Source organism: Manacus candei, unplaced genomic scaffold, assembly GCF_025592945.1.
Source record: "Manacus candei isolate 608988 ecotype Guabito, Panama unplaced genomic scaffold, ASM2559294v1 h1tg000023l, whole genome shotgun sequence".
Lineage (NCBI taxonomy): Eukaryota > Metazoa > Chordata > Aves > Passeriformes > Pipridae > Manacus > Manacus candei.
This window is the reverse complement of record NW_026138071.1, coordinates 4,198,643-4,224,800: the sequence shown is the minus strand read 5'-3', so window position 1 is coordinate 4,224,800 and position 26,158 is coordinate 4,198,643. Positions and strand designations below refer to the sequence as shown.

Here is a 26,158-nt window from a genome sequence, read left to right as displayed (position 1 = left end):
GTAGCCATCAGCTTGTGAATCTGACGGATGTTTGTACCTGCCTTTCCAGGGAAAACAGCAGGAGCAAGAGCCAGGCTATTTTAAGATTACTTAATTAGTATATTATTTAAATTGCTTAATGATGCCTAATGACTAATAAATGGGCCATATTTAAGTGTCTGAACATATAAACTTAACAATTTTATGTTTTACGCTAAACTTAACAGTGTGCTATCTCCACTGTCCACTGTTATCTGTTATTTCTGTAGGGAACCATAACATCCTTGCGAAGACAAAAACTCTTACATTTGATGTCAAATATTCATAGAAGAACGATTCTCCCAAGAGAGACCACATTTGTCTTTATAAAATGAGAACGTATATTGAGAAAATAGTATTGCTTATATTACCAAGTTGTTAAGGCTTTTTTTGTCCATAATGATATTCATAAAAGTAACTCAAATATTCATTATTGTAACTTGTGTTTATTTCTCTGCAAGTCTGTGCTAATACCTTTGAACCTTTAACTGTGATTTAATGAACTCTGAATGTAAGCAAGAATTGTAGTGGGAAATTTTAGAACTTCATTTTCTAAATAAAACATAAATGTCTTGAGTAAGCTCTTGGAGCTTTTGGAAAACTAAGCTAGATTTTTCATAGAACTTACCTAATATATTATTTTTGAGGTTTGCTTACTGAATTGATCTTTCTCATTTGTGCAAGTTAGCACTAGTGGAGATTAATCATACCTGGTCTATGAAATTCCCTCTGAGGACTGCCTGTACTTTTGGGATGGCTGACACCAGGTTGAAGTCTAGACATTCCTTTTGCTGTCTCTGCACATGGCATTATTTGGAGGGAGACACTGGACAGATAGTCATTTGTGCTCTGTATTTTGAGAGGTTGTAGCTTTTTTTTTTTCTTCCACAGTAACTTCTGTTCCTTTTAGAAAAGGGAAATGAATCTGTCCCAGAATGTTGACTGCTTGGCAGTTGAGCAGAAAAAAAGTGTTTAATGGTGGCTTTAAAGGAAAGGTATTTAAGGAAGTGATGATTTTACTTGCTGGCAGCTTCCCATCCACTGCTTTTATAGAAAACAGCAAAAAAATCTGATTCTGATCTTTACCAAAAGGATAAGAAGATGGGAAACTTGGGTTCATTCTGTAAGTCTTTTTTTTTTCTATAGGGACACATAAATTTATAATTTCTGTCAAAAGACTTGGAGTTTTTTGGCTCTACAGGCTTGGAGGAATTTCAGAGTTCATTTGTCAGAGATTCATGTCTCCCCTACCAGTGCACATTGGAAGTATGGGTCACACAGATCCTTGAGAACTGAAATGCTGGGTGCAAATTTGCCGACTTACTAAGTCCTCTATTGAGTTTGGCATGAGCCACAGTTACATCTTCAGAAGTAGTTATGTCCTAGATTTAAGGACATAGGGATTTAAGCATCATTTCCATGCTTAGTTTTGACTGAGGAGTTACAGCCCTGTCTTTGATAAGGGTGTAATATCGCTGTCTACATAATAGCTTGTATGAATCTCCAAATATTAAAGGTCTACTATTATAAAAATATGTCAACTTTTTTCTTACTGAGATGCTCGTCAGGTATCTCTGGAGACGGAATGTTGTCCCTTGTATGGAAATAATTATGGAACAGGGTGAGGTTCACACTATGACTGTTGCTTACGCTGTCTTAGCAGATCAGCTACTCAAAATGCGTGCTCCTTTCATGCTTTTGGAAACCATGGTATGTTTGTTTTTTCTTGCAGATGTACATTACCTTTTTATTTTGACTATGAAATCCCTTTCTGGCATTTGTAGCATGCCAGTTTTGCTGCTGACATGCTCACTAAGCCTTGTGTTAGGTCTCTGCTGTCAGGTTTTCATAGACTACCACATGTTTCCAATGCTTGTTACAAATTTGAAAGAGATAGATGTTCAACATAATCATTCATTATTATTTAAAGTACTTTTTCAGTAGAATGAAAGGAGAACTGAGAGCACTGAAGGAATTGGTTCAAATCTGTCATTCAGACCTGCTGCCTTGCATGGCCCCTGCACAGCAGAGGTGGGGCTTGGGAGTTGAGCACTTGCCTGGAGGAGCAGAGAGAAGTGACTGCAGTGAAGATGAGGCAGCCTTGCAAACTTCTGGTTTCTAACAGCCTGGGAATTATAACTGGTTTTGTTCTCTTACAATAGTATCTGTTAACTACAGAAGAAACAATGCAAAATGTTGTTTTTACTGAGCATTTTGTAAAGCTGTTGTGTGTTGAAAGGTGAATTAGTTTGCATATAGGCTTTTAAGTCTGCAGCTTCAGTCCTTTGTCTCAAAGAGTAACAGACTGTGTCCTTAGTTTTGATGTAATGGGCAAAGATTGTTCAAGGCTAGGATGTCACAGTCTCTACTGTATTCAGTTGAACAGTAAAATAACTTAAGTTCATTTTTAACAGTATTTTTTTTATGCAAGTGGTGTGAACTTCTGTGGCATGGAAAGCTAAATTAATCTCTGGGTTAAGACTTCTTTTGAGAACAACTATTATGGTTGGATTATTTTATTATAAAGTAGTAGGTGCCAGTTATAGGCAATGTAGTGGAAAAGATGATTTGTGTTACACTTACTCAGAGTTTAGTGATTAGATATGTAACTGTCCCTTGCAGCATGATTTTAGAATTAGACTGGGGGGGGGGAAATTGGTCTGATCTTTCATACCACAAGTTGGAGAAGGTTTGCTGTGATGATGTGTGAACTTCTGTACTGGGCTGTGGCTACAACCAAGTTGGCATTTATAGTTCTGCTAGGGGAAAAAATCAAAACCCAAACTTGTTCCCAGCCTGAGGCAGAACTGTGTGCTCTAAGCTGAAGCACAGTGAAGAGAGTCAGGGTGGGGATTTGAACCATCTTATGGTTTTAGTGACAGAGAACATATTTTTAGAGGATACTTCTTACAAAGAAGAATAAGAGGTAATTTTATACTGTGAAAGTGTTGTCAGGGGCAGTGGATGCTTTCCGTGCTGGTTGGTGGCAGGAGGTGCTGGCTTCCTACCAGGGATTTGGCCAGATGAAAGTTCTTGGGAGCAACAGAGAAATAAGTAAATGTAACTGAAGAGCCTGTGATATACAGGTGATTAAACTGCAGTCGGGGTTTTGTTCTCGCTTAAAAGTGGTAAATACATGAGAGAAAGCATAAATAGCAGTGTGATAAATAGTAGTGTGACACAAAGCCTATAAATAGCCTTTTACAATTTTGTAGTACTTTCTCCATTTAACAGCCTTTTGCTCTTTAACTTCTGCACACGTGAACTCTGGATGTGTGGGTTCGTTTGTCGCTCTTGGCAATGTTTTATTCCACTGGAGTTGTGATGTTTCTTTTATTGCCTTTATAGCTTTTTTAGCCAGGTGAGTAACTGGCTTGTAACATGGTTATGTGCCTGTTTTTTCAGCAGATGTGAAACTTGATACTGAACTGAGCCAATATGATAAACAAGCATTAAAACCTCTGTGTCTTCCTGAACATGAATGCTTTACAGGAGATGGTAGAAGTTGTTTTCCTACTAAAAATCAACTCTGTAAAATAATAGAATAATTTAATTAATTAATCTCAAACCATCAGTATTGAAAGTTTCTTGCTGGTTCTGAATGGCAGCTGATTTTTGAAGTTTTCAGCTCCAAGCAAAATGGTCGGTTAATTTTTCTCGGTTGATCTTTTATTAAATGCAAGGAAACTAGTGGGTTTTTTGTACAAAAGATGTGTACCCTGTACCTGGAAATTGATTTGCCATTACATTAATAAAAGGAATCTAGCTTCTAATTAAAGGGTTGAGATTTAATAGATGAGATGAATAGTACATAAATACAGAATTTGTCAGTGAATTTTAGTTTTACCTGGGTAACATGGTGACTTCATTTTGGTGCTGTAGTACTTAAAAAAATTCTGGTTCTGGATTTTGTGCCTTTTCCAGTTGTATACCCACACCTTTGTGCCTTTACTTTTTGGATGCACGAATATGGGGATTTCTGCTCCCTACGCCCTCCCCAGTATATTCATAGTTAACCTTGACAGTGTTATGTTGCTTTTCACACCATTAATAGCATCTGCTATTTTTGTTATGTTAATGTTGTGGAAAATTCCCAGTATTACTGGGTAATTCTATAAAGAACAAAATCTGAAAGGAAGAAAACAATCATATTCAGAAACAAAAAAATAAAACTTCAGGGCTTTTTCAAAAGTAAGGTTTGATGAACCCTTGTAAGAATTATAAACCTTTATGTAAGTTTGGATCTTGTCTTTCCTCTTGCATTATATTTTCTTCCCCTACAGTTTTTTACTGATGATTCTGTAAGTTTGTCATTTTAGTTTCAGAAGAGGGAAACATATCCCAAAAGGAAAACCATTTTTAGATACGCACGAAGATAATTTATCCTCTTATTTATGTACAAATTTGATTGTCGTTTAGCAATGTACAAAACTCAGAATGTGTGAAGGTAAGTGCAGGGGGCCTGCAGTCTGGCCTGGACATTTAATAACCCCTGACAGGGTGTTATTGTTGAGGTTAGGATGTACCTCAGTTTTGGAAAACTTTGAGTTTCACTTTGTAAGAAGTACAGATAGAATTGGTACAAGGAATGTTTGTACAATTTATAAATCTGGGGAATGTAGACCTCTTTGAAATACTTTGTTAAAGAAGCTAAACCCACAAAACTGTGGGTTTTGGTTTGGTTTTGGGTTTGTTTCTTATTTTTTTTTTAATTTTACTGCCAGTGAATGATTATCAGATTTCATTTCAACATGAGTGATATTTGCATTGTCAGATTCACTCAAATAATTTTGAATTTCTGGTGTTGATCTGGCTTGAAAATGGAAATTGTTTCCTGTAAACAAAATTTTGGAGAGGAAGCAAGGGCAAGTCAGAAAAATACTTACTTAAGCTACATTGAAATTGTAAAATTGTGAGAGCTCTTAGTAGTAAATAAAGAAATAAGTAAAAGGAGGCCTTAAAATTTGGGACAATATGAAATAGGATGGTTGTTTTGCTACTGGGCAGGTCCACCAGGAAAACTGATCTTGCCCCATGTGGAGAACTGTTGTTCTAGTGCCCACATGTGCTTTGGGGTCTTTCTAGTGCACACCCTAAAACCAACCAAGGAAACAACTTGCTCTGATCTCACACCTCATGGCCAAAATGCTGGGGAGAGGCTGAGTGTCTGGGTGCTCAGGAAAGGAGTGCAAGGCAGGGTGGCTGAAAGCCAGGGGCACGGATGGAGTGAGGTCACTTCTCTGGGCAGCACTGCCAGAAGACTTCCCTTGGGTTGTTTTCTGTTGGAGGAAGAAGTGGAGTTGACAAGCGTTTTCCAGGCAGGTAGCCAGACAGGCATTATTTTAGTGTTTCCAGCAGAAAATCGGTGGGTTTTGGAAAAAATGAAATTTTCCATGTGAAAATTTCTATTTTGTGGAAATAGCATTTCTGATTAAAAATTAATTTTGGTGGAAAATGTCCAGTTGGTTTTATTGAGCCTTGGAATTAGCATCTGTTATGTTTAAGTCTATTGAAGATAATTTGGCTTAGGTTTAGCAACTCTGAACAAAATATACACAGACAACTTTTCCTCCCTCTGTCTAATACCTCAGTTCTGGTGCCAGCCAAAAGTCAACTTGAAGTTGGCTATGAGGAGAATAAAAGCTTTTTCTAAATTTTGCAGTTTGTTTTCAATTCAAACTGCCTTTGACTTCAAAGGCTTCACAACACAGATGCCGTGGCTGGAACTACAGTTGCCAATTCCACTGGCTGCTCTGGGTTTGAGGGTCCTGCTGTGTGCAGCAGTATTGATTTGTGGGTGCTCAAGTGGCTAATAGCTAGCCCACAGATTTTCTCCATTGGTATGTTTTCTGTCGATGTTGTGTTCAGGTACTTGTGGTTGAGGCTTTTTCACTGTACAGGATGTGGGACTTGGGTTTATTTACAGTCACACCAAGTTAGAACACGTAACTTTGCAGCATTTGGTTTTTCATCTTTGTTTTATCTGCTTAGTTGTGTATAACTGTTGAAGACCAGCAGTTATTCCGTGCGTGTAACTTCTTTCTCTCTTTGAATTTGTGAATTGTGTTAGGAAACACCCCTCCTGTATGTAGATGGAAGAGTTGGAATCAAAACCTAATTCTCACTTGCTAAATTTCCTCAATTTAGCGTGTATAGTCAGGCTGTTGCTCAAGTTTAGAGCTGTTAATAATTAGTATCATGAAAGGACTGTACAAGGTTATTCTAGCTACAGGCAGTTGTGCATTGTCATTAGAAACTTGAGAATTTAACAGACTCCTTTTTAATACTAAAGAGCTTTTGGGTTCTACTGGATCCGTAGAGAACTGTAAACTCCCTTTTTAATAGATGAAGAAATATTTTTTTAAGTTGTATAGCAAAGGAGAATCAAATTTAGTTACCCCTTGATACTTTTGAGAAAAACTGTAGGAAGAAGTTTGGATTTTTGGCGTTTGGTGGTGGTTTCCCCTCCTGCCCCCTCCCCCCCTTTTTTCAGCAAGATTTAACATACTAACTTGTTGTTGTCACCTGGTGTTTCTGGTTGTAGTTTGTCTGGACTTACACTGATTTCAAGCATTTTTTCTTTTGATAAGTAAATATTTAGGCTTCCTGATCTTAGAATTGTATCAGAGCCAGAATTTCCTTTTAACGAAAGATCTATTTAAATCTATTTAACCTAGTTTAAGAATGCATTTTAAAAAGTACTGTGGATTTATTTTGAGATGCTTCTATCAAGATATTTTAGTAATATTTCGTTATAGTCTCCATTTATTGCCTCTTATTATAGCATTGAGTCATAAAAGCAAGAATAAGATATCCAGCTCCTGGAATGGGAAGAGTTAGATGTAGTAATCATCTGTGTGAGGATCATAGATTGCCATTTTAACACTATTTTCAAACAGGGGCAGGTTATGGATAGAATTGAGTTTAAAATAATGGAGGTCAAACTCGCTTGGAAAACTTTACTATTTATTCTTAGTAATCTTTACACATGATAAACAACTCCAAATATCATCCTGTGCACTAGGAAACAAGGTCTTATAAATGCATTTGCATATTAGTTTAATTTACAATATTTTTTAAATATAGTAGAATAGTTAAAAGTCACCATTTAGTGATATTTAAATGGTGCTTCTCTTCCTGATTTTTTTTCCTGACAGCTTTACTCACTGCTTCAGCTATCTGCCCTTCCATGGCTTTTTTTAAAGTAAAGTTAGATTTCACTTTTTTCCCCTGCTAGCTTTGCCATTTCCATCCTAAATTGCTTATTCAAGGAGTGTGGGCAGCTGCTAACTCAAATCAGTTCACGTGTGTGTTCGCTGCCTGTCATGCCAGGGCCTCTTCCCTCTGTGTGCCCTTGCTGGCTCACGGGCTGGTACTGCTGTAGCTGGTGGTTGCCTTCAACTTCTGTTTTCATATGACAGGCCTTAAATGATAGCAATATCGTTACTTAAAGGCATTTCTAGCTTCAGCTGCCTGCTCACTGCCTGCTGCTTCTTCACATCATGGCATGGTTTTCCTAATCCACTCTTAAGTGGTCACGCTGTGATCCGGGTGACTCCTGAAGATCAGTTATAGTCCATTGCTTAATAGAGGGATAGGTGTGAGGGTTTTTCTGGTTTGTTAAGGTGTGTATGGGTAGATTGCTATCACAGAGAAATTTTCTACACTTGTGCTCAAAGTGATCTCTGAAACCTCCTGTAAGCTTCTTCACACATCTTGTGTGTGTGTGACTTGTTTTCATAAAACTTCCCTAACCGCTGAGTAGCATCTGGAAGTGAAAGGTCTCTGGGTCAGAAACAATGTAGCAGCACAAATTCCTATGATGTTTCCAGTCTGTAGTTTCAGTGTGTCACCTGCAGGAGAGGTGAGTTTGTTGTGAATAACCATAGGTACTTGCTATGAAGCCTTTGCCTAGAGGCACGTGCACTCTGGACATTTTTCTTGCATCATTTGGAAGTGATGCAAAGGTCCTGTATCTTCTGGAGTTCTGTTATCGTCAGGTCAGTGAGTACTGAGCCAGGAGTTGGCAGGAACAAGTTGGAAGGAGATTTTCTGTTGTTTTAGCATTCGTTCAAACTCTGACCTGTAAGACTGTTGCAGTGAAAAGGGAAACAGGTGCCCTGCTGCAGTAGAAAAGTGGGGGTTGAGGGGGAGAAGATCTGATTGCTTTAATTCTAAATCTTTGTTAGCTGCAGACTTTTAGTGAATTGGGTGTATTTCTTCAGCTTCTCTGAAGCTCTCAGGTTGCAATGTGGTTTGGACAGGTGTTTGCTAAGAGTAAATTTGAAACTTAATGAACCATATTGAGCTGTTTGGAATCTATAAGTCCATTTGTCTATTTTTGGTTTGTTTTTTTTTTTTCTCACCAAAAAAAAATTAATATCTTCTCAAGTTCTGTCTCATCAATAGTTCTGGATAGTGAAGATGGAGGGATTACTTTTTCCACATGAAACATGACTGAGCATAGAAAGGGAGGACATAAAGGTTTGAGGTTCAAAATAATTGGCAGTGTTGATGGTGTGGTTTCTAAGGACTCTTATTTTTTTATTAATATTGCTTCTAAAGTGTGCCAGTAGGTGTTGTGATCTCAAACTAATGAATTTCATGTTGCTGTTTTGTTTTTCCTGAAATGCTGAGTACAGGAGTGAAGCAAAGATCCCAGTCTTCCTGCACTGTCCTACTTCTGACCCAAAGCAGCGAAAGGGAGCAGCTGAATTTGAGAGGCTTTTTTTTGTGAGCATGGTGCATGCAGTTCAAGCATTAATGAGTATTGACATTTAATTAGGAAGAAGTTTCACTTATTATAGGCTTCTCTGTTAGCTGTGCCCTTATTCTTGGGGTCAGGGAGGAGCAAGGGAGGAAATTGTCAAATTGCCAAAATAATTTATTTTTTAGATGAAATAGTAGGTTGCTGCAGTACTATCTCACTAATTTGCTGTGTTCTACTCTACAGCCTCCAGGTGTCTCTAACAAATTCACCACTATCCTGTGTAGAAGGACTGAACGCTCATTAATTATTATTCTTATGTTAGAAAGTATGACATTCTGGAAGTGACAGAGCAAGGTGTTTTATCTTTAACCTTTGTCTCTTTTAGTAATTATGTGATTATAACAGTGAAAATCTTGTTTGATATCACACAGCAGTTGTTCAAATTTGAAACCCCTTTCCAAAGAAGTCAATAAAAAGCATTATCCTAGGAGGTCTTAATTTAAAAAGAAGTCCTCAAGTAATTTGTTTAACTGAGAGTACTTATTTATTTAGGCATCAAACCTGTACTGAAATCCACAGCCAAACCCCATGAAATCCCATGTTCATAAAATGAGTTGAATTAACAATCTTAGAAACTTATCCAAGCAGCTAGAATATTAAATTAATTCTCTGCTACTGGCATGTGTATAGGAGAAGCTGATGGTGGAGGAGAGAGGCTAAATTGAGTTTCTTTTCTCTCAGCTGTTGAAGTTAGGGCCCAGAATTTTCAGAAACTGTCAGATATACTTTAAGAATGAACACTTGTGTTAGATTTGGCTCTTCATGTTGTTGATTGAGGATGTAGAAAAGGAGGATGTAAGAGTAGCTCATTCATTAAAGTACAGGTGAGATGATGGATGTTTTGAGGGGCATATGAGTATGTTGTTCTTTATTGCTTTCAAAAGTGAAGTACTTGCAGATAGGAATTTTGTTTGCTGTTCTATGCTTCTGGCATCTGTGAAGAATTTAGTCAAGCATCTCAGAGTGTCTGCTGGTAATAGAGGTCTTGGAGGAACGTGTAGAAGCAGCTGGAAATCAGGTGAGCTTGTGCAACATTTTCATGTAAGAAGTCTGGAGGCTGCCCAGGGCCAGGCTGTAACAAAGAGAGCAGCAGAGTTTGGAGCTGCCAGCCCTCTGCAGATACCGGGGCTAAAGAGAGCACAGTCTGGTTACCCACCAGTGAAGAGAAGTTGCTGAGGTTTTGGAAACTTTACCTTCCTGACTTCCAAAGCCTGTGTCTCCTTGTATCCAGTTCTGTCTTTTGACAACTGTCTGGGAATGTAGTAGCACTGAAGGACTCGTGCTTGTAGTTACGTTGCACGGTGTCAGTAACTGTTTCCGTTCATCAACAGCAAAAATGTGATATCCCTCTCTTCCAGTGAAGTTTTAGGAAAAGTTTAATAAGTGGCTGTATAATAACTTTTCAGGAGTATATTGTTTTCCTTAAACAGAATGAATTTGATTAATTTATATATTAAAGATAATAAATTTAGAAATTAAAGAGAAACTTTTGATAGAGCCCAGAATCAATAATGATGCTGTTGTCTGACTAGAAGTCTTGCTGAAACCTTTGCACCTGGTGACTGCAAAGTGAAATGAACCAATGTTTACATATCAGCTTTAAAGATTGATGGATACTTTCCATTGTTTGGTGAGCAGAAAGCAGGAAGAAATGAATGAAGTATGAATTGTTGGATCGAGTTCAGGATTGTAGTGCATGGGTCGATTCACTTAAATGAAAATGTATTTCTACTCTGGTTTTATTTTTAAGGAATGTCCTGAAGCTGTGGACTACATCAGAATTGCTGAAAGCTTTCAAAACAGATTTTTGAAAGAAAAAAAAATTTGAGCTTTTGTGTTGGACTAATGTGGAATTCCCTCAAATAGTACACAGTCAACTAACGTTTAGCATTTTCTGACTAGTTGGATTAAAACATTTGATGTAGTTTCACTAACATTTTTTCAATAAACGTGTATGAAGATGGGCTCTAGATATAGCTCAGTGTTGGTTTGAAGTACAGTTTGTTGTATTACTCTGTTTAAACCTTAAAAATCGTCTTTGTATTTTTAATAGAATTTTTTTCGTCATAATTAGATTGTCTGGGTAATTTTAGTAACAGTGGGGTCTACATTTTACTGAATGTATTCAAACTGCACCATGTGGTAAGGTCTTCTATGAGTCTGGCCTACTTTTCCACCTCTTGTAGCAAATTCATGTAATGTGTTGTCCCCAAATGAACAGGTGGACCCCGGTGGAAATATATGCCTTCTGGATTGCTAAAATACGAGCTTATGAACAAATGGAAATCTGACAGTGCATTAACTTCTTATCTACTTCAGAGAAGCCATGAAAAATTAAATTTCTCTTGTCCTGTCATGCACATGTGCATAGGGCAGTGTGTTAAGGTGGTTGCTTTTCTATACAGTAATGAAAAGTTCTTTTAAAGACAGTTTGCATCAAGTCAGCAAAGTGGTTGCACTCCTGGATAAATTAAATTTCAGTTAATTACATGCTTAACCAACTGCTTATTTATTAAGCTGCTTAAAATTGGTTAGTTTATTGTAAGCTGAAGCAAATTGTCATTTTACTGTAGACATTTACATAAAAGAATAAAGGATGCCGAAAATTCACTTGAAGCTTCTATATGCTCTTCAGTGCCCTAACCAAGCCAGTATTGCAGGAATGTTCTGCCCTTTGATAGGGAACACTCCCTTGAATTGCTTCATCACTTGAAACCTGAGCTCAGGCAGAAAATGTACAACTTACTCCCTCCACAGATCTGAGAGGTGAGTGGAGCTTCATTGCACAAGTTCTGTCCTTCTCCAGTTGCTGGAGCAGCACGTGCTTTGGATTGTTAATTCATGTATCTAAATATCACATGCTCAGCAGAAGACACTGAAAAATTATTAGCAGAAACCTTCTTCATATGTGAAGATTAATCTGAGTCCAATTTATATAACATACTTGCATGTATAAAAATAATGTAGAGTAAGTGGCCATGGCACTGCCTATGACACGGATGTGCACACATGGTAGTACCTTGCTGAAGTTAGCCTGCTGTTTAAACCAGTTGTTCTCAAACTTTTATTTTGTTTGAATCTCAGCTTTTGTCTTTACTCTTACTTCTTTTGGGGATGCAGATTTTACTTTGGAGCTTAAATAAGTCCTCTTTTTGTTCCATACTAGCTTCAGCTATAACTGATTTTTGTTGCAGAAGTATGCAACCAGTGTAGCTGAATTTTTATCAGTTTTTGTCATTTTAAATATCAATATGTGTTGGGAAATCAGATAGCTATGATTTATAACCTTATAAGCAATAGCTAGCCATCCTGCTGTGTTGTTAGTAAGTTTTCAAAATGTATAGCAAGATTTGCAATATGTGGTCAGGAGAAATTATACTGTCTGTGTTCTTGGTGCATTTATGTCTGGAAGAAAGGAGTAGTAAAGATGGTATGGATACAATTTGGGGCCAATTATTTTGTGTAACAAATGTATCAGAGTAAAAGTCCATTAATTGCAGGGTCTGTCTGTACGTAGCAACTGTGTCCTTTTCGTAAAATGGACGTGTGCTGATAGAGGTTTAAATACAGGTCGTGTGTGCAGGATTGGCCACAAAGCAGTTACATGTAATAGCCCTGGCAGATCTTAGAAGGAGGAGTATTTTTGAGAGAGCATGTCATAGTGAAGGCTTTTTAGCTTATTCCCTACATGCTTCCATAGTTTCTTTTCTGACATGTGGAAAGAATAACTTTGAATGTGGTTTGCAGAAAAGTAGTCATTCTATTGTCACCTTCCTCTCTATTATGCTCATGACTGATATATTTCCATTTTGTAGAAGTATTTCAGGATTTCAGTCATTGTACTTAGCTGTAAAACTGTGTTCCCTAGTTGCAAAAGTCTCTTAGTTTCATGCAAGAAACTTGTCTGCTATGAGATGGTGGTTCAAGCTACTATGTATTTTATGTGAGACAGGGAATATAATTTTTCACTGCCTAATCTGAAAGTACAAAACATGGTTTCATAAGTCTATGAAGAAAACATTCATGAATGACTGATGTCCAGCATGATGGGAATATGAGCTTCACACTAGGAAGATGCTAAACTCCAGACTGTGAAACAGCATGAGAGAAATGTGTGTCCTATTTGTTTCTTTCTTCCTTAAAGAGAACAGAGAAAGTGTTGCCCTTCCAGTCCGGGAGCTTGATGAACTGTTGTTCTGACCCAGTATAGGTGGTCCTGTTTCCATTGCAAACTTATAATACAGTGCCTTCTTTCTTGAATTTGATCATTTCATTTGTGTGCATTGAGAAAGACCCAAATCACTCTCTGTGACTATTTGCTGTTTTTTGTTTGGTGGGAACAAAGATGATCTATGTTAAAGCACAGATAGATCTGCAGGTTTGGTCTGTCAAAGGAACAGAGCGAAAGGTTGCTTGGTGTTAAAGGATTTAGAGGGTCACTGAGGGCAGATTTTCTCCTTGCTCACTCTTATGGATTTGTTGCTGTGTTTGAAACCCAGAAGTTTTCTGTCTAGTGTAAGGTAGTGATGAGGAAGGAAGAAGTACTGTTGGTCTTGTCTTGGTCAACAAATAAGACAAATGTAGAGGAAAGAACAGGGCAAAAGGCGAGACATGCCTTTTTCTTCCCTTAAAGCATGATGGTTTTTGACCTTTAGCAAGTCTTTTTTTTTTTTTCCCTTCTTCTACAAAATTGTAGATTGTTGAGTTGGACTCACCTAGCTCCCTACCAAATGGATTTGTGAAGACTGCAGTACTTATTTAGAAGCTAAACAGTCCCTCTTTGTGCACTGGTGTTTGTATTTGTGGAAAAGGGCTCTGAAGATAACCCTTACTGTTTCTTGGTTGATTTGTTACTTTTTCAAATCCTTGTAAAATATGCCTGTCAAAGGGTTATTTCTGTGGTTTGGAGATACTGTTTTTAATCAAATGGCATGCTTTTCTGAACCCTTCTTTGATTCAGTTCACAGGCAAATACCATCCTCAAGTCCTGGCTGTCCTTATCGGTTGTGTAGGTGCACTGATAGAGATGCCAATCTTTATGCTATTCTGACTAGTAGGGTAATTGGCCTTGCGATTGTGTCTATGTGACAAAATACTGTTTGTGAAACGTTTCCTTGTTGGCTCAGGTCACTGGTATAGAGGGTCAGTTCCTCTTCTCTGTTAGTTTTCTCCTGCTTTTTACTTTTGAGAGCTGTAGAAGGCATAGCAGAAGCAGCCTCTCCATGAGGAGCTGTCAGACCTGGACTTTGTTTGTAGCTTTACTTGAGAGTTTTAATGTTTGCGACACAATTTTTCATTAATTTATCATTAAGAGAAAGCCATGAGTTTAGCAGCTGGTGGGTTTATCTGTTGCCTGTGTCCTTCAGTTAGTCATGTTGGTTTAGCAAAACAAAAATAAACTTGCTGTAATTCTGCATGAATACAGCATTGCAGTTCTGAAGCAGAGTGACTGAGTTTCCAAAATAAAAAAGCTGTCTGGTAAGGAAGCAAGTACTTATTAATCTGAAAATGCTGGTTAAGTCAAAACTGAAACATTTTGCAAGGATGGATTATCATCAAGAAGATTTTTTATGTCTGAGGTGTGTGGTCATGCTTAAAGAGCAGAAGATGTGATTTAGAAAAGCAAATTACCTCAGGGATTTTTAGGGCAGTTGCTCAGGCTGTACAGTGGAAAGATGGTTAAACTGCCAAGTCCCAGTTTGGATCGCTTTCCCATGAGAGCCTATGTATTGAAATTATCAACCATTTAGGAGGGGACTGATCTTTCACTTCTTACCCCTATTCATTTGTGTATATTGGAGCACAGCTACCTCTTACAATCCATACAAGCTCTCTAATCACTGCTGGAATATTTGCTGTCCTCTGCTAAATTCTCCTTTGTTTTTTTTATCGTGATACACCCCACCCCCCCAAATGTAAATGTTTTTGAAGTCGTCATAATTTTATACAGAATAAGGAAAAATCAATTGTTTTATATTCGGTTTTGAGAATACCTGTTTTCTTTTACTACTCTTCAATGTATTTTAATTTTATGTCTCAGTATGTTCTCTGCTTAAGTTATGAAACTTCATTTGCTTGTGCCCTTGTCAAAGGATGTGGAAATAGTTTGCTGACTGTGTAATTAGGTGAATCACAGGCCCTGATCCTGTGAGGTACTTGAGAAAGTAGCTGGTATCGTTGGACAGGGCTAATAGCGTCAGGTGGGGACATGAGTACTTTGCTAGTCCAGGGCTGGATGATAATCATCAGAATCTTAGATTTGAAAAGTGAGAGTCAGTTCTTGCATTTCATTTATCAGCCCTCAGTGCAGGGTGTGGACTTGTGACCGTCAGAGTTCCTTACTTAGAGAATAAGAATTGTTTGTGCTCTCAAACTGACAAATTGACATAGGCAGAAGATTCAGTGGTTTGATGAATCTTAAACTATTCATGTTGTAATTTATAAAGAAAGGGGGAAGAAACAATGCTAATGTTTTTGTTATGACTCTGCATTCTATGTCTAATGACTACACTGTGAATGCACAGACATTGCAGAATAACGCATCAAAGTCTCGTGTATTTGCTGCTTTCTTTTCTCTGTGCTTTTTCTCTATAAAGCTTTTTATGTAAGCATATTTCTTTTTGCTGAGTTGCACTGAAATTAGTTACTTAATTGCATCTAACACTGGGACCTAGTAGCCATGATGCCCAACAATTACAGTGCCTTTTGAATTGAAAATGCCGTTCTGAATCTTTAAAAAAAACCCAACCAAACCCCAAAAAAGCCAGCAAAACTACAAAACAACCTTAAAATAGAGAGGGTGTGGACAATGGACAGAAAGTAAAGGACTGAGTATTTTGGTATAAGGTTGTGTTGTAACTTGGAAGACATTGCTTCGTTATTGGCTACGATGAATTTAGTATTCTTTCTTCTTTTGTCTGTAATAGAGTTTTTAAATAATGGACTTGCTGTTTGTTCACCTTTCTTTGAAGTATGACACTCTTACATTTGCATTTTTTTGATCTTTTCAAATTTTGTGTTTGTTTTGCCTGCAGACCCTGTGTGGACAGTAATGACCGCACGTTTCCGATTGCCTGCTGGCAGAACCTACAATGTACGAGCGTCTGAGCTGGCACGGGACAGGCAGCATACGGAGGTGGTCTGCAACATTCTTCTCCTGGATAACACTGTACAAGCTTTCAGAGTTAATGTAAGTCATTGGCTTACTGCAAATCAATATCCCAGGCCTGCTTTTCTTTGCTGGATTTGTATGGCTAGAGTTTGACTTCCTGTATTAGGTACAGGATAGAAGGGCAAGTTGTGTTCAGGCAGACATGCTTGTACATGTGCATGCTGTGTTACTGTAAACTTAGTCATTCTGGCACCATCATCATTTCAAAATCCAATATACAGAGCATAATTTATTTCTAGTAGTTCTCTTTACGGATTAAAGTTGTCTAGTGGAAATGGAGGACGGTATTGACATTGAGTTGAAAGAAAAGCTTTTGTTCTGCTGCGTTCTGGTTTTTGTGTTTTGAGCATGAATAAGATATAATGGTAAGCTGACTGTGTTCAATCATCTGTTTGGTTATATTTGGTCACAGCTGTCATCTTAAAGTATTTCCCTGCTTTTTGCTTTTCTCAGTTAACATTCTTGTTCTCTGATTTCCCTCACTTAAGCTCACCACCTTCTGTTACACTGGTGAGAATGGCAGGAGAGCAAATACAAAGCTGGTTGCTGAATACTGAGGACTGTGAATGAAAAAAATTAATAACTTTTATATATGAACCTGGAATTTAAAATATGTTATTCTTCCCATTTTCTAATCTGTAATCCTTGATAAGGGGTTAAAATGAAAATGTTCATGGTTTTGTGTGTATGTTCCCACAAGCACAACCCTTGCTTTCAAAAATAGGCAAGGACCTCACAAGAAAACATTAAAGCATTTAAAGGGATCTTTGTATGAGAAGAACCAGAATTTAAGAGGAAAGAAGCTGTAGGGTTGTCTTGGGACAGTAGAACTCTGCTTTTACTTTATAAGGTATAGAATTGATGACTTACATGGAGAAAGATTAAATAATGTGATGGTGAAAGTTACAGGTGGCATGATTACTAAAATTTTTCAAGAGAAAACCTCAGCAAGTGGAGTGAAGGAGTAGCTCAATATCATACAAGACTGTGGGACTTCAAATGGGAAATGAAGGAGAAACTGAAGCAGTTGTCAAATCTATGGGGATACGTTTAATTCAGACTATTTGAAAAAGTTCTGGTGCTCAGTAATTATATTGAATTCTGATATTCAGTGTTCAGGAAGGATATTGATACATTTGAATGTTTTAGGGAAGATTGGTGAGAGAGATTGCATTTCTCTATTCTGTAATCAGTGGTTAGAGCCTGTGCAGCCTATAGCTGCCTATCAGAGAAGTGAAATCTGTTATCTAGCAAAAACTTGCAAGGATCCATTGTCAAGTACTTAAGGTTTAGAGGTAGGTCAGGTGGTTATTTGGTTTAGATATTTCAATCAGGATAGAAGAGCTTAGGATGTTCTCTTGAGACATTTTTGTAGTTCATTCAGAAAATATTTAACTTTTCAGGACTTCTGAGTAGTAAAATGTGGGAATTTTGAATGATGGAGCTGGGGGAGGGATGCCCAAAGACTTTGTCAACATCAAGGCCTATTTTCCTTCTGGGATAATTTTTCCTATATCCCTTTTCCCTCTTCTCTAACTCTTCTCATCCTTGCTAACAGTTTCCCAGTCTATACTGCTTCCCAAAAAGCATTATGGGGAAAATGTAGTTTGATACAATGCATTAGAAGCACATAAGAAATTGTAAATGTTCTCGTCTTTGCTTTTAGGTGCATAAGTTCTCCATTAAGGTGTCTGTCTCGTAGTTTTTTGTTTGTTTATAAGAATTGGGTAACGTAAGGAATAATTGTTGTACAATAAGCATGGGAGATTGTGCTTCTTTTTGATCTCGCTGTTCAAAAGCTGTATGTTTTTAGAGAATGCTAGTGCCTCTCTAGAGCAGAAGCACCAGGTATAAATACTCAAATGTCTATTCTGTCTCTCCCAAGAAAAATTTATGTAATATGTTCTCACCACCTCCCTAGTGTGCTAAATATTTTAGTTGCATGGATCACGCATTACTGCTTATACAGATCAGTCTGCAAGTTTGTCTATTAAAACTGAGTCTCGGGAATAAAAAGTTCCTTGGTGCTGAATATTTTGATCTCATGTCTTAGCCTCAATCTGTTTTTTCACAAATAGGGAGTAATAAAGTATTCAACTGTAGCAAATGTAACCTACATGGCATACAGGTTTTCAGGTTTTATAGCTTTGTTTTACTTTATTGCGGTTGACACTGTACTTAGCAATAAATATTTATGAAATTGTTTTCAAAATAAGAAGAACAAAGATAACATCAAATAAATTAGCGTGTTTTTTCCTCCTGATGATTGCTATAGGTATTCTGTATGCTAATGATCGTAAAATTTAATCATCTGGAGTATGCAGTGCTGCATTAGTGAAAATGTACTCAAGTGCTGTTTCTTCTCCATCAGCAAAGTACTGATCACAGACAGTGTCTCTTGATAATATGTGACATGTTCTAAGTTCACGTTTTAACCAGCCCTTTCCATTGATCTGCAAAATAGGCAGCTTTGTGCTAAGCTTTGCCTTGTATAGAGCATAACAAATCAAACCAAATAATCCCTGTGGACTGTAGCCAGACAAAGGTTATATTGGTTGCAGGCAGAAGAATCAGTTGGAGCTAACCTGTGCACATGTTTGAAGAGTAGAAATCCTTTCTATAAAATGCTCTGCTTACCAAATGAAGAAATCCTGCTTCGATCCTGAAAAGCAGGCTTCAGTAGAGCACGTGGCTGGGAGAAATGAGGCTGACAAGTTAATAACGTGATCAGGATGATTTGCATTACCGTAAAACTGCTTCTTCAAGATCAAATTACTTTAATTGGTTTTAATTACTTGTTTAAATACCTCAAATTATATATTTTCCATGCGGGATGACTTACTTGTAGTCCCTGAAAGCCAGTATGTGGATACAGAGATCACACTGAACTTGAGGGAAAACTAAGTCAAGGTAGATGGGATGGGTTGTTCTGTGAGCAAGATTAGTGGTCATGGACAAATGTTTCGGTTTGGAGCCTTTATTATCCGAGAATGCTCTTCAAACTTAATGAACTTACACTCTAGCAGAAGTAAAATCTGAAAACCTGTGAAATAACCCAAAGGAAACAAGAAAAAAATACCCCCAAAATTGCATACCACCCCCCCTGTAATTTTAGAAGTTAATATTTTCAGTAATTTAATCTTGAGCATTACTTAGTTACTTGCACTTTTTTCTTTGACCAAAAAAAAGAAAAAAACGAAAAACCCATCATCCCATTCCTCTGTCATCCCAAGTCCCAATTTGCTTGGGCTGACACTACAGTGATATCTCATGTTTGCAGTTGATGTGACCAGTGACAAAACCAAAACATCAGAAATACAGAGTGAGAAGGTGGTAGGAGTTGGTAACCAGGCATTAAACCTGTGTAGTTGCAGGTGTTTGTCTAAATTTTCAAACACGGGTGTTTGCAAACAGGTAACAATCATTTTGCAAGTAGAAATGAATGTGTGTATGTATCTACTGGTACTAGATGATAGATAGTTCATAAAGTGCAGTTAACATATTGATGTCTAGTCTTTATGTCAAATTTGTCCTGAAAGGCCAAAATTTATGAGCCATTTTGCCTCCAGTAATGACTGATAAGTCATTATAACCTTTTAATACTTCAGTCTGGAAAAAATATTGATATTTTTGTGTCTAACTACTGCAGTTTTGTGATAGATAGTTCCCATTTTTCATATGTTTCCATTATTTCATGTTTTACAAGGAAATGACAATGTTTAACTTTGTATCTCTAGCAACAAAGCAAGTTTCTTTTTATGCTCATCTACATTAATTGGTTTTGCTTTTGTGTAAAAAAAAATCAAACGTTTAAACTTGCTATCATATTTTTTTATATTTTAAAGCAGCTATTCAATGTTGTGATAGTATTACAAATATTTTAGACCTTTCTCAACAAGCAGGATTGTGACCTTCACCTGCTTTGGCAAGCTGCAACATCATTATATAAATATCTGAGATGGGTTAAACTGAGGTCTGGTTTTACTAGATGCTTATCTTTATTTTGAACTGAGAGTAAAACATTCTGATCCAAACAAATGCTTCATGTTGAAATTAGTCTTCTCTTACCAAATTTGCTGCTCAGTTGCAGCAGAAATACCTTCCTTGTGGTCGTGAACTGATGTTCTCTGTTTCTTAATTCAAACTGATCCGCGAGCTCCAAGCTTTTTCATTAGGAAACATCTATTCAGATATTTAAGAAACAGTACACATTGTCAGGATTAGATTGGAAAAAAGCTACGGAGATGGTATCTGCAACTTCCTTAAAGAGGTCACATGTCAGCTGTGGGAATTGTAAGCCTAAACTTGGGTTCCAAAGTCTCCCATTTTCTGGTAGTTACCGTCATAAGTTCTCAGTTTGAGTTCTTATTTAAATCTACATGGGAAAAATGCCAAGAGGCAATTAGTGTTGCTATGTAATTTTAAAATTAGTTTTATTTGCTGTTAAAACTGTACTGATGACTGGTTTATTTCAAAATATAGCAGAAACTCCTAATTTAGTAAAAATGAAAGTGACTATTTTTTGGATTGTGTATAAAAATGCCTTCTGCATTTATGCTGTTGTACATTTATTACATTAACATCTGATTTTTTTCTTTGTTTGTTTTTAGTAATTTGGAAAGTAAATTTTTCCAGTAGTGAACTTTTTAACAGTGGTGCTTCTATATTTTGTTAAACATCAAGAAATTTTCTCTGTAGCATTTTTTTTAAATAAGATCTTTTTTTCAAAGTAAATATAGCAAATCATAGATTGCTTCAACTTAGCCAAATTTATATGAGACCTGAAATATATGCCTTATGTAATTTCAACTTGAATGTGCAGAGCTGTGATTATGATTGTCCTCTTGGGATTATTTCAAGCATAATTTATGGATAACTGTTATCTACTTTTTTTAAAAATTATTATGAAATAAATTTTCAAGCTTCTTGGAGTTTTTAGCCCCAAATAACTGCCAGTGACAGTTTATTCAACTTCAGTGTAATTTCAGCTGAACAAAAAAATTAGTTTTCATAAGATGCTCTTAGATGTTAACAGATGTCTGACTATGGACTTGTAGATTTGTAAATTTTTTTCTTATATGGATATCAAATTCTTATTTTGATCTTTTAGTTACGTACTTCTGTTTTAACAGCTGTAAAAGTACACTGTTACATAATCTCTATGTGAAGTGAGGTCATTTGTGAGCAGAACAGGAGGTTTTTTTGTTTTAAAACTATAAAAATATCTTACTGCCTACAGTAAACAAGGCAAGATGTATCAAATCCACTGCAGCATCAATAATACTTGGCACCTAGGAGATTATTAGAAGCTTCTCTGCTTGGGCGCCAGAGGAGTAGAAAATCTGGGTGGAAAATGTATCAATCATCGCTTTCTTATTTCTTTTTGTTTGACAGTTGTTCTTGCAGAATTTTGCTTGTCTCTTGTATTTCAAGGAGCTATGACACTTTAACTTCTTTGGGAAACTCCCTTCAGATTTCACCAAATGCGTTTATTGAGTCCTGTCGTAATGACACACTTGGTGTTTCAGTTACTGTGTTGGCAGCATTTTCAGGTTAGGCAAAAAATTGCTAGGTACTAACTACAGATTCTTTTTATATCATTTTGAGGGTAAGATTTGTCCCTGGAGTAGAAATCAAGTTTGTTCACTTGTCTCTGAAAAACAATATTACTATTACCCACTTCATTTGAATTAGTTCATTTAGAGTGAAGTAGTATTTTAGAGAGAACATGTTTAAATGACACTTCTCAATTAGATGTTTGGCTGCTTCAGCTGTCTGTACCATTAAACTTTGGAAACATTTTCGATGTGCTGGTTCATTTAGAGTCAGGAATAGGTTTTCAGATAAAATAAGGAAGAATAACTTGTACAGACCTGTACATTTGAATTCAGTGACCCAAACAAGACTCTTACTTGTACCGAGTTCTTTATTAAATCTTAAACTTTTTTCTTTTTTGTTTTTCAGTACTACTTTTAAATATCAAATTTGGCTAATGAATGGCTTTCAGAAATAATCATGTAGCTAGCTGAGAAGTGAGAAATTCTTACTGTCAGAAAATGACAGAGAAGAAAAATGATTTCCTTACATATGTTTCAAAAAGAGAGATGAAGCTCATTTAAAAATAGTACTCCTGGGATACACTTCTTGATATTTAAAATTTAGACTGTTACAGTGCATCTGAAAGAATGTATATGTTCTCTACCTGCCTGAAGTCTCTGTGTCCAATTATATATTTGTTCATTAAAAAAAAGGTATGCATTTGTTCTCTACAGAAACATGATCAGGGCCAAGTTCTATTGGATGTAGTCTTCAAGCATCTCGATTTGACAGAGAGAGATTACTTTGGTTTACAGTTGGCTGATGAATCTACTGATAACCCTGTAAGTTGACTCTGCTTTATAAGTACTATTTTAAAAATCATAATTATGGTCATCACTGTACTATGTTATTTAAAGAGAAGTAAATAGAAACCATTGCAATTTTGTGCCATCTTCCCCAACTGTGTCATTTCAGTGGGTCAGTATCACCTTGCTGTAGTTGTGATAAAAGTACATATGAATAGTCACAGATTTGGAGTAAAATATTGAGATCTGTGCTTATGAAATAATACCTTAAAAGGATATTGTTTGCTTTATTTTATCTGTTTACTGGACTGCATGATTGTTGTCAGAAATAGTAAATATGTTTTAATTTTGTTTTGTTGTTGTTTTTATCAATACGACTTAAAAAATGAGTGGGTTTTAGATTGTCCAGTATGATGTTTCTGTTTCTAGCTCAGATACCTTGTGGTCTTCTAATAGTGCTTCATATAGTCCACTCTGACCAGGGCTTACAATACTTTGTGGGCTTTATTTGAAAGGGAATTCTGTTCAACTGGAACTTTGTAAATCACCAGTAGAAACAAAGAGGTCCAGCTGTACCATTCACTGTAATAGTTACAGCAGTACCACTGAGATTAATGTTGCTTGAAGAATGCTTCTTGACTACTTTCTTTTATAGTTATCAAATGTTCAATACTTGGTTTGAAGTGCAATTTAACTAAGTATTATTCCTTATAATACTGTTCTTTACCTTATTCCTACTATATGTGCAGCACAGTGATGGGGTCTAAATTTATCTCCCAACTTGTGTGTCAAAAGTCATCCACGTTCACTTGTGAATAGTTCTCTTAAGACATTGGCAGGCTGGCCTCATTTAATATTTTTATTCTGAACTTTGTTTCCAGGCTGAAAAGACATAGGCATGCTGAAGAAAAGGCTGAATTATTTTTCAACTTTGTTTAAGAAGTATTTAATTGATCATGACTCAACATTTTACTCAACATTCAGAAATCTGTTCTAGTTCTCATTTATCTGGCTTTCCAAAGCGTAGACCTCTAAGCTCTCTGTTTTTTAGTTTATCTGTCTGGAAGCAGATGAGCACAACACTGTAATGGAAGGATCTGGTTAAGAGTTAGTCTGAAAGAATGACTTCACAGCTGTTTGATATAAGCACATGCTTTAAAGGTTTGGTATTCTTTTGGCTTCTAAATATTTTGTCTTTTCAGCACATACTTAGTTGCCATGAAAACAATGTGTCAGAGCTAAATAGAAATGTTACCAATATTAGTCATGTAAGCTTGAAGAATTTATGGGTTTGACTAATTTCAGTTTATGTCCATTTACACTTGGTTCATTTGGACAAAGAAACCTTATTGGATTGTCGAATATCCTAGTTACTTATGAAATAACACAGCAGAATATTACTAAAATATAGTTAATACAGCAGGAGGTAAAGATGATGGGGAGAAGGGGGTTTTGCTAATTGAGTGTGAAACCTCCAGCATTGTGTCTAAACGTGGATTTCATAAACTGCAGGAGCTTTATCTTTTTAATAATATAATGTATAATGTATGTATAATAGTATATGATATATAATGTATAATATTAATCTCACAGTAAAAGTCAAGTATCTTTCAACATGTCTTGAAAGATTCTTACTTAAAATTCCTGTGTATCCCTGGCTGGAGTGTCCTTTATTAAGCCTTTACATTTAGTCTTAAAAGTTAATTGATCCTGTATAAAGATTTGGTGGTTTGTTTTCTTTTTTTACATAGCCACATTTTTGAAGCTGTATCAAACTGTCTCTTTGGTTCCTCTTAAATCAACTACTACACGGATGTGGATCTATTCGTCATTATTTGTAGTTCCTAATGAATAAAATTACTTAGTCCTAGCTTCAGATCCATAGTGTGTGTCAGGTAGCTCAGGTACCTCTGTGTGTTTGCTTCCTCCTCCCTCACCTGAAAAAAATAAAAAGCCCTGTGATAAATGTGAGGGAGGTGCATTCTGAACAGTGTTAGGTCTCTGTCACTTCATAGGAACTGTGCCCATAGAACGATTTCCTGAAGCTTGTGGGCTTCCTTTGCAAGGCAGCAGGAGGAATTGAGCAGTATTTATACCAAAGATAGACTTATGAGCTAACTGAGCTATGTTTATCCGTGCAGTGACTGCTGGGTTGCTGGTGGGCAGTGGTTTATACAACTTGCAGGGCTTTCCAGAGAGCCATACTTTTATCTGACATTTGCTACGTTGATTTTTATAAAGGTCTGTCTGTACACAGCAGTGTTCTCCTGTAGAGGTGATCAAGATTGGGCACTGTTTGGTAAAATTGTTCTGTAGTCCTTAAATCCAGTAGGCTGAGTATTGAGCCTGGTTTCCAAGATCTCAGTTAGTGATGTACCAGTGCTGACACTTAGGCTGACAATTTGAAGAGAATCTGGGAGCCAGTGGGATCATTCACTGGCTCTGTCAGATCTGCAAAATACAGAGTCAGAAGTACTGGAAGTAGTTTAAGCAAACTAACTTCTGAGTTGGGTAAATTAGCCTGCCTGTAGCTCTTCACTGCTACAGGTAGTTCACCTTAGAGTAGCTGAAGGTTGTTAAGCATAGCATAGCTGAGTTCTAACATCTCTCAGGCTCCTGTGACAATCACAGAAGCAAGTCGTCCTAGAATTAGCACTGTGAGAGACAGATATCTGGACAACAGATGCCAGTGAGGCATTTTGGTAAAAGACCAAGTAAAAGGTAATAGAATAGCAAGAGTTTCATGATGTATAAGGATATGATTTGTATTTCTTTGTTTTTCTGAAGTTGGTGTTATAATTTGTCTCTTTCCAGAGGTGGTTGGATCCAAACAAACCTATCAGGAAACAATTAAAAAGTGAGTAATGTATGTATTTCGTCAATTCATCTATTGTTATTATGCTGTTTTTCCAGGGTGCCCTGATTAATTAGAAATAACTTTTCTTGACCATAGGAGGATCTCCTCACAGTCTGAACTTCAGAGTTAAGTTTTTTGTAAGTGACCCAAACAAGCTTCAAGAAGAATATACAAGGTAGGTCTGGTTACTTTGTCAATAAAATATTTTTCTAGACTGATCATTAATTTTTTTAAGGTATAGCATGGTAATTTTCTTATAAATCATTCTTGTCATATGGACAAACTTCTAATTTTTGCCTAATGATTACAGATATGAACTATGCAGTTGCACCAAATCAATATAAGAAGTAGTCTCTGTGAATAAACTTAAAAATTTATATGCAAAGTGAAGTAACTACGTGAAGAAAATACTACCAAGTAGAAACAGAAAAGGGGAAATAGATAAGAGAGAAAAAGCTTAATCATCAATGAGTGCAAATTTAATCCTTACTTGTGTTCTCCTTTGTAACCAAAAAATTTCTAAACTTTCTGCATTTTTGACACCCCCCCCCAGTTTTCTGCTTAACACTAAAAAATTAATTTCTGTATGGTTTATTCCTTGACACAACCATAGCTTGAATCTCATAAGCTTATTTTGATAGCAATGTGTTGAAATCTGTTGAAGAAAATGCTCAGTGCGAATCAAAATAGGAGGCTTGTGAGTTGCAATTAGTCCCAGAAGAAATGCCTCAAATTTTCAGTATTTTTAATTACTTCTGGTCCTCTACATAAATGGCATGATTTGACAGATTGGAATTTTTGGATGTCAGCCATTCTGAAAACAGGTCAGCTCCATTCAAAAAACAGTATCTGAATTATTAAGGACAGCTTTTGAAACCTAAGTACCAAAACTGTGAAAATTTGAGTCCACATTTGTTTATAATTTCTATTGATTTGTCATATTTTGGACAAAATTTTGCATATATTTATGCAGATAGAATTTACTAAAATGAGTCTCA

General features: G+C 36.6%; 1 protein-coding gene across 3 annotated transcripts in view; it reads left to right on the top strand.

The window, feature by feature from the left end:
* Window positions 1–26,158, top strand: part of PTPN4 (protein tyrosine phosphatase non-receptor type 4) — a 110,109-nt gene that overhangs the window by 25,796 nt on the left and 58,155 nt on the right. For all 3 annotated transcript variants that reach the window (XR_007904465.1, XM_051787011.1, XM_051787012.1), the window contains exons 2-5: window positions 15,823–15,977; window positions 22,232–22,339; window positions 25,118–25,160; window positions 25,257–25,335. Coding sequence is in view for 2 of the 3 variants with exons in the window: in XM_051787011.1 (XP_051642971.1) it covers window positions 15,823–15,977; window positions 22,232–22,339; window positions 25,118–25,160; window positions 25,257–25,335 (385 nt within the window). In the remaining variant the exon portion in view is untranslated. The remainder of the gene's footprint in view (window positions 1–15,822; window positions 15,978–22,231; window positions 22,340–25,117; window positions 25,161–25,256; window positions 25,336–26,158) is intronic.